Raw genomic sequence first — 9,059 nt, 5'->3', positions numbered from 1 at the left:
AAGGAAAGATTGGTTTAGATTGGTTAGTTAGTCTAGCCAGCAACCTAAACTTGCAGCAATCATGGTCGAAATACCGACCGGGTAATGATTGAATGAGTTGGGGTGAGCTGTGTGCCTCCCCCAGTGCTATAATTTGGTTAGTTAGTTGTTATAGCGGGTTAGTTTAATGAATTGGGGTGAGCTGTGTGCCTCCCCCAGTGCTATAATTTGGTTAGTTAGTTGTTATAGCGGGTTAGTTTAATGAGTTGGGGTGAGCTGTATGCCTTCCCCAGTGCTATAATTTGGTTAGTTAGTTGTTATAGCGGGTTAGTTTAATGAGTTGGGGTGAGCTGTATGCCTCCCCCAGTGCTATAATTTGGTTAGTTAGTTGTTATAGCGGGTTAGTTGAATGAGTTGGGGTGAGCTGTGTGCCTCCCCAGTGCTATAATTTGGTTAGTTGGATTGTTATAAGCGGGTTAGTTTAATGAGTTGGGGTGAGTTGTGTGTCTCCCCAGTGCTATAATTTGGTTAGTTAGTTGTTATAGCGGGTTAGTTTTAAATGAGTTGGGGTGAGCTGTGCCTCCCCCAGTGCTATAATTTGGTTAGTTAGTTGTTATAGCGGGTTAGTTTAATGAGTTGGGGTGAGCTGTGCCTCCCCCAGTGCTATAATTTGGTTAGTTAGTTGTTATAGCGGGTTAGTTTAATGAGTTTGGGGTGAGCTGTGTGCCTCCCCCAGTGCTATAATTTAGTTAGTTAGTTGTTATAGCGGGTTAGTTGAATGAGTTGGGGTGAGCTGTGTGCTCCCCAGTGCTATAATTTGTTTAGTTAGTTATTTATAGCGGGTTAGTTTAATGAGTTGGGGTGAGCTGTGTGTCTCCCCCAGTGCTATAATTTGGTTAGTTAGTTGTTATAGCGGGTTAGTTTAATGAGTTGGGGTGAGCTGTGTGCCTCCCCAGTGCTATAATTTGTTAGTTAGTTGTTATAGCGGGTTAGTTTAATGAGTTGGGGTGAGCTGTGTGCCTCCCCCAGTGCTATAATTTGGTTAGTTAGTTGTTATAGCGGGTTAGTTTAATGAGTTGGGGTGAGCTGTGTGCCTCCCCAGTGCTATAATTTGGTTAGTTAGTTGTTATAGCGGGTTAGTTTAATGAGTTGGGGTGAGCTGTGTGCCTCCCCAGTGCTATAATTTGGTTAGTTAGTTGTTATAGCGGGTTAGTTTAATGAGCGGGGTGAGCTGTATGCCTCCCCACGGCTATAATTTGGTTAGTTAGTTGTTATAGCGGGTCAGTTTAATGAGTTGGGGTGAGGTACCTCCCCAGTGCTATAATTTGGTTAGTTAGTTGTTATTGCGGGTTAGTTTAATGAGTTGGGGTGAGCTGTGTGCCTCCCCCAGTGCTATAATTTGGTTAGTTAGTTGTTATAGCGGGTTAGTTTAATGAGTTGGGGTGAGCTGTATGCCTCCCCCAGTGCTATAATTTGGTTAGTTAGTTTAATGAGTTGGGGTGAGCTGTGTGCCTCCCCAGTGCTATAATTTGGTTAGTTAGTTGTTATAGCGGGTTAGTTTAATGAGTTGGGGTGAGCTGTATGCCTCCCCCAGTGCTATAATTTGGTTAGTTAGTTGTTATAGCGGGTTAGTTTAATGAGTTGGGGTGAGCTGTATGCCTCCCCCAGTGCTATAATTTGGTTAGTTAGTTGTTATAGCGGGTTAGTTGAATGAGTTGGGGTGACCTGTGTGCCTCCCCCAGTGCTATAATTTGGTTAGTTAGTTGTTATAGCGGGTTAGTTTAATGAGTTGGGGTGAGCTGTGTGCCTCCCCCAGTGCTATAATTTGGTTAGTTAGTTGTTATAGCGGGTTAGTTTAATGAGTTGGGGTGAGCTGTGTGTCTCCCCAGTGCTATAATTTGGTTAGTTAGTTGTTATAGCGGGTTAGTTTAATGAGTTGGGGTGAGCTGTGTGCACTCCCCAGTGCTATAATTTGGTTAGTTAGTTGTTATAGCGGGTTAGTTTAATGAGTTGGGGTGAGCGGCTCCCCCAGTGCTATAAGCTGTGTGCCTGTATCCCCCAGTGCTATAATTTGCTAGTTAGTTGTTATTAGTTGTTATCCCCCAGTGCTATAATTTGGTTAGTTAGTTGTTGTGGGTTAGTTTAATGAGTTGGGGTGAGCTGTGTGTTAGTTAGTTGTTTAGCGGGTTAGTTTAATGAGTTGGGGTGAGCCCCCAGTGCTATAATTTGGTTAGTTAGTTGTTATAGCGGGTTAGTTTAATGAGTTGGGGTGAGCTGTGTGCCTCCCCCAGTGCTATAATTTGGTTAGTTAGTTGTTATAGCGGGTTAGTTTAATGAGTTGGGGTGAGCTGTGCCTCCCCAGTGCTATAATTTGGTTAGTTAGTTGTTATAGCGGGTTAGTTTAATGAGTTGGGGTGAGCTGTGTGCCTCCCAGTGCTATAATTTGGTTAGTTAGTTGTTATAGCGGGTTAGTTTAATGAGTTGGGGTGAGCTGTGTGCCTCCCCCAGTGCTATAATTTGGTTAGTTAGTTGTTATGTTAGTTTAATGAGTTGGTGTGAGCCAAGTGTCTCCCCAGTGCTATAATAGTTAGTTGTTAGCGGGTTAGTTTAATGAGTTGGGGTGAGCTGTATGCCTCCCCAGTGCTATAATTTGGTTAGTTAGTTGTTATAGCGGGTTAGTTTAATGAGTTGGGGTGAGCTGTGTGCCTCCCCCAGTGCTATAATTTGGTTAGTTAGTTGTTATAGCGGGTTAGTTTAATGAGTTGGGGTGAGCTGTGTGCCTCCCCAGTGCTATAATTTGGTTAGTTAGTTGTTATATATGGTTAGTTTAATGAGTTGGGGTGAGCTGTGTGCCTCCCCCAGTGCTATAATTTGTTAGTTAGTTGTTATAGCGGGTTAGTTTAATGAGTTGGGGTGAGCTGTGTGCCTCCCCCAGTGCTATAATTTGGTTAGTTAGTTGTTATAGCGGGTTAGTTAATGAGTTGGGTGAGCTGTGTGCCTCCCAGTGCTATAATTTGTTAGTTAGTTGTTATAGCGGGTTAGTTTAATGAGTTGGGGTGAGCTGTGTGCCTCCCCAGTGCTATAATTTGGTTAGTTAGTTGTTATAGCGGGTTAGTTTAATGAGTTGGGGTGAGCTGTGTGCTCCCCAGTGCTATAATTTGGTTAGTTAGTTGTTAGGTTAGTTTAATGAGTTATGCTGTATGCCTGGTTATGTTTAATGAGTTGGGGTTGAGCTGTGTGCCTCCCCCAGTGCTATAATTTGGTTAGTTAGTTGTTATAGCGGGTTAGTTTTGAAGCTAGTGATGTTAGTTTATTGAGTTAGGTGGCTCTGTGCCTCCCCAGTGCTATAATTTGGTTAGTTAGTTGTTATAGCTGTGTGATGCCTCCCCCAGTGCTATAATTTGTTTAGAAGTTGTTATAGCGGGTTAGTTTAATGAGTTGGGGTGAGCTGTGTGTCTCCCCCAGTGCTATAATTTGGTTAGTTAGTTGTTATAGCGGGTTAGTTTAATGAGTTGGGGTGAGCTGTATGCCTCCCCCCAGTGCTATAATTTGTTTAGTTAGTTGTTATAGCGGGTTAGTTTAATGAGTTGGGGTGAGCTGTATGCCTCCCCAGTGCTATAATGAGTTGGGGTGAGCTGTTAGTTAGTTGTTATAGCGGGTTAGTTTAATGAGTTGGGGTGAGCTGTGTGCCTCCCCCAGTGCTATAATTTGGTTAGTTAGTTGTTATAGCGGGTTAGTTTAATGAGTTGGGGTGAGCTGTATACCTCCCCCAGTGCTATAATTTGGTTAGTTAGTTTAATGAGTTGGGGTGAGCTGTGTGCCTCCCCAGTGCTATAATTTGGTTAGTTAGTTGTTATAGCGGGTTAGTTTAATGAGTTGGGGTGAGCTGTATGCCTCCCCCAGTGCTATAATTTGGTTAGTTAGTTGTTATAGCGGGTTAGTTTAATGAGTTGGGGTGAGCTGTATGCCTCCCCCAGTGCTATAATTTGGTTAGTTAGTTGTTATAGCGGGTTAGTTTAATGAGTTGGGGTGAGGGTTAGTTGAATGTTAGTTGGGGTGAGCTGTGTGCCTCCCCCAGTGCTATAATTTGGTTAGTTAGTTGTTATAGCGGGTTAGTTTAATGAGTTGGGGTGAGCTGTGTGCCTCCCCCAGTGCTATAATTTGGTTAGTTAGTTGTTATAGCGGGTTAGTTTAATGAGTTGGGGTGAACTGTGTGCCTCCCCCAGTGCTATAATTTGGTTAGTTAGTTGTTATAGCGGGTTAGTTTAATGAGTTGGGGTGAGCTGTATGCCTCCCCCAGTGCTATAATTTGGTTAGTTAGTTGTTATAGCGGGTTAGTTTAATGAGTTGGGGTGAGCTGTGTGCCTCCCCCAGTGCTATAATTTGGTTAGTTAGTTGTTATAGCGGGTTAGTTTAATGAGTTGGGGTGAGCTGTGTGCCTCCCCCAGTGCTATAATTTGGTTAGTTAGTTGTTATAGCGGGTTAGTTTAATGAGTTGGGGTGAGCTGTGTGCCTCCCCCAGTGCTATAATTTGCTAGTTAGTTGTTATAGCGGGTTAGTTTAATGAGTTGGGGTGAGCTGTGTGCCTCCCCCAGTGCTATAATTTGGTTAGTTAGTTGTTATAGCGGGTTAGTTTAATGAGTTGGTGTGAGCTGTATGCCTCCCCCAGTGCTATAATTTGGTTAGTTAGTTGTTATAGCGGGTTAGTTTAATGAGTTGGGGTGAGCTGTATGCCTCCCCCACGGCTATAATGTGGTTAGTTAGTTGTTATGGCGGGTTAGTTTAATGAGTTGGGGTGAGCTGTATGCCTCCCCCAGTGCTATAATTTGGTTAGTTAGTTGTTATAGCGGGTTAGTTTAATGAGTTGGGGTGAGCTGTATGCCTCCCCCAGTGCTATAAGTTGGTTAGTTAGTTGTTATAGCGGGTTAGTTTAATGAGTTGGGGTGAGCTGTATGCCTCCCCCAGTGCTATAATTTGGTTAGTTAGTTGTTATAGCGGGTTAGTTTAATGAGTTGGGGTGAGCTGTATGCCTCCCCCACGGCTATAATTTGGTTAGTTAGTTATTATAGCGGGTTAGTTTAATGAGTTGGGGGGAGCTGTGTGCCTCCCCCAGTGCTATAATTTGGTTAGTTAGTTGTTATAGCGGGTTAGTTTAATGAGTTGGGGTGAGCTGTATGCCTCCCCCAGTGCTATAATTTGGTTAGTTAGCTGTTATAGCGGGTTAGTTTAATGAGTTGGGGTGAGCTGTGTGCCTCCCCCAGTGCTATAATTTGGTTAGTTAGTTGTTATAGCGGGTTAGTTTAATGAGTTGGGGTGAGCTGTATGCCTCCCCCACAGATATAATTTGGTTAGTTAGTTGTTATAGCGGGTTAGTTTAATGAGTTGGGGTGAGCTGTGTGCCTCCCCAGTGCTATAATTTGGTTAGTTAGTTGTTATAGCGGGTTAGTTTAATGAGTTGGGGTGAGCTGTATGCCTCCCCAGTGCTATAATTTGGTTAGTTAGTTGTTATAGCGGTTAGTTTAATGAGTTGGGGTGAGCTCATGCCTCCCCATGGCTATAATTTGTTAGTTAGTTGTTATAGCGGGTTAGTTTAATGAGTTGGGGTGAGCTGTATGCCTCCCCCAGTGCTATAATTTGTTGGTAGAATACATTTCTATTCTGATTTCAGATTTAAATAGCAGAGAAAAAGACAAAAAATTGTACGTTTCTGGGAAAGAGTTCAATTCTGAAAACTGATGTTTATATTAACAGTTTTGCACTTTTCATGTAGCCTCATTTGGGCCAGCTAATAGCCTTTCCACCGATCACTCAACATTATGGACTAAACGCTCAAATCCTGTTGCTGCAGGATTATTTAGCTTCCGCAATACTGGTCAAATTCCGATCCTACATCTGTATGTGTAAGACACAGCAACTGGAGAATAACTGGTATCAGGCTTTGATTTATGAAACATCATGAATGACACCGAGACGCAACTGAAAATGGATGGTTCACTCAGTAGGCTTTGTACCCTAATGAGCAGACTGACAGAGATGGATTTGTTGTGTAGAGATGTGCACAGGAGAGCACTCATACAGGATCCCAGAAACCATCATGTGACTAATTACCTTGATTTTTGTTTTCCATTTAGGCGGTTCATAATTGATGCTCCTCCAAGTTAATATTTGCATAATTAGAACATCTTGTTTTTGCAGAGACAGATAGAGTTTCTGCTTTCACAGAATGCAGATGATCTTATTGTCATGACTCATTATTGGGCTGTGGTGTCAGAGGCTCCTGGTGTGGATGTGTCTATGAGTCATCTGATGGGATGCTGAGGAAGGACTCTTCAAAGGAATAATAATGCTCAGAGTTGACTTTGTGTTGAGAGTTTTGATAATCACTATTTGTAGGTGTAGCCTTATAATTGATAAGGATGTTCAATTTTTCCTACCCTCAGTCTTTATTTGTTGTTAGTAACTTTCTTTACCAAGACATGTAGGAGTCCTTACCCTTTGTATCTCTCTCTCCACTCTCCAAGGCTAAACCACTAAGGAAACTCATCCAGCAGACCTTCAAACAATTTGCCAACCTAAACGATGAACAGAGCATTCACAAGTTCTTTGAGATCCTGTCTCCCATTTACAGATTTGACAAGGAATGTTTTAAATGTGCCCTTGGGGTAAGTAGGCTAGTGATAGACGCTTCACTATCCCACTGTGATAACGGTTGGCTGTCCCCAGGGAAACCCTGGCTGGCAGGGTTCCAGACAGGAAGAGCTCAGCTCAGTAGCCTTCATGACGTGTTTCACAGTGACACCTGCTGGGCATATCAAACACTGTTGCTTCTTTCATCTGTCTGTCTGTCTGTCTGTCTGTCTGTCTGTCTGTCTGTCTGTCTGTCTGTCTGTCTGTCTGTCTGTCTGTCTGTCCTGCCTCTGTCTGTCTGTCTGTCCTGCCTGTCTGTCTGTCTGTCTGTCTGTCTGTCTGTCTGTCTGTCTGTCTGTCTGCCTCTGTCTGCCTGTCTGTCTGTCTGTCTGTCCTGCCTCTGTCTGTCTGTCATGTCTGTCCTGCCTCTGTCTGCCTGCCTGTCTGTCTGTCCTGCCTCTGTCTGTCTGTCTGTCTGTCTGTCTGTCTGTCTGTCTGTCTGTCTGTCTGTCTGTCTGTCTGTCTGTCTGTCTGTCTGTCTGTCTGTCTGTCCTGCCTCTGTCTGCCTGTCTGTCTGTCCTTCCTCTGTCTGCCTGCCTGTCTGTCTGTCTGTCTGTCCTGCCTCTGTCTGTCTGTCCTGTCTGTCTGTCTGTCTGTCTGTCTGTCTGTCTGTCCTGCCTCTGTCTGCCTGTCTGTCTGTCCTTCCTCTGTCTGTCCTGCCTCTGTCTGTCTGTCTGTCTGTCTGTCTGTCTGTCTGTCTGTCTGTCTGTCTGTCTGTCCATCTCTCTGTATTCTAGTCCAGTTGGATTATCTCTGTGGAGCTTGCCATTGGACCTGAGGAGGGCATCAGCTACCTGACAGACAAAGGCTCAACTGTGAGTTACTGCTGAGTTATCCAGCCTTTCCTTTATTCACATTCTTCTGTACATTTACATTTACATTTAAGTCATTTAGCAGACGCTCTTATCCAGAGCGACTTACAAATTGGTGCGTTCACCTTAAGACATCCAGTGGAACAGCCACTTTACAATAGTGCATCTGTACATTTTGTACAATTGAATTTCCTACCCAATTCAGGTCTTATTCAGTCGTTCAGTGACGTTCAGGCTAGCCAGGAAGATGATAACCACCATGGATGTTTCATTCTGTGCTTTCTGTTCTGTCTGTGTTCAGCCGACACATCTGGCCAACTTCACCCAGGTACAGACCATCCAGTACTCCAGCACGGAGGACAAGGTGCGCCAGGGGATGCTGCTGCTCAATGTGGCTGGAGCCCCTGAGGTACCGTGTGTGTGTGTGTGTGTGTGTGTGTGTGTGTGTGTGTGTGTGTGTGTGTGTGTGTGTGTGTGTGTGTGTGTGAACATGTATGAATTCAGTAACATGCCCTGCAGTGGCCTCAGTGAAGTTATTTCCAGCACTGTGGCTGGTTGACAGATGAGGAACTCTGAGCAGTAAACACTTGATTGACCACTAAGGGATTCTCCACCCCTGATACTAGCAAAACATACGCCTCCCTGCATGGGTTCTTCGATGGACTGTGTGTGTGTGTTCGTCCTCTCACTTCTCTCCTTTGATGTGCTGTGCTTTGTCCTAAATGGAGGTCTCAGCTGGAGGAGGAAGCCCTGCTGATGAAGCCTCTTTGTTGTCTGACTGTCTAACTGTGTTAGTCTGACTGTCTGTCTTTCTGACTGTCTGTGTCTGTCTGTCTGTCTGTATTTCTGACTGACTGACTGACTGACTGACTGTCTGTCTGTCTGTCTGACTGACTGACTGTCTGTCTGTCTGTCTGTCTGACTGACTGTATTTCTGACTGTCTGTCTGACTGTCTCTCTGTCTGACTGTCTCTCTGTCTGACTGTCTGTGTCTGTCTGTCTGTGACTGTCTGACTGTCTCTCTGTCTGACTGTCTGTCTGACTGTCTGTCTGACTGTGTCTGTTTGACTGTCTGTCTGTGTATCTGTGTGTCTGCAGCCTCTGACGGTGACCACAGCGTCTCTGAACACGGCAGAGAACATGGCGGACCTGATAGATGGATACTGTCGCCTGGTCAACGGAGTCTCCCAGTCCTTCATCGTCCGCGTTCAAAAGGGTACGCTAACACTGCTGCTGACACCTTTACACTGAGTGGAGGGGTTTTACACACACCCACAATAACAACAGGATCTGGATAATAACAAGGCCGACACAGAGAAAGAGGGAACGTCTGAAAAACAGTGAGCAGACATTCCCCTTTTCCTCTATGTAGTGGAAGTTCAGACTGACATGCTGCTGTGTTGTGTACTGTGGACAATAGACATGACTGTGTTAGAGCAGTGGTGGAAAGAGCTCCAGACTCCACTGCACTGAGGCTGGATTGTAGGGTCACAGATTGATACATGTAATAGGATTTATTTGACCTTTACTTATACAGGTGTGTCCATGAAGAACACATTGTTATTTACAATGACCTGTCAA

General features: G+C 44.5%; 1 protein-coding gene across 1 annotated transcript; it reads left to right on the top strand.

Moving 5' to 3' along the window:
- Positions 1-6,500: 6,500 nt before the first annotated feature.
- Positions 6,501-8,694, top strand: LOC135566246 (focal adhesion kinase 1-like; the record flags this gene model as incomplete). Its single annotated transcript, XM_065014035.1, has 4 exons — positions 6,501-6,641; positions 7,404-7,481; positions 7,780-7,887; positions 8,577-8,694. Coding segments are annotated over 4 exons (445 nt in total), but the record flags the coding sequence as incomplete, so codon positions are not given.
- Between the last annotated feature and the right edge of the window lie 365 nt (positions 8,695-9,059).

Source organism: Oncorhynchus nerka, unplaced genomic scaffold (assembly GCF_034236695.1).
Source record: "Oncorhynchus nerka isolate Pitt River unplaced genomic scaffold, Oner_Uvic_2.0 unplaced_scaffold_6428, whole genome shotgun sequence".
Classification (NCBI taxonomy): domain Eukaryota; kingdom Metazoa; phylum Chordata; class Actinopteri; order Salmoniformes; family Salmonidae; genus Oncorhynchus; species Oncorhynchus nerka.
This window is presented reverse-complemented; position numbering and strand designations above follow the sequence as displayed.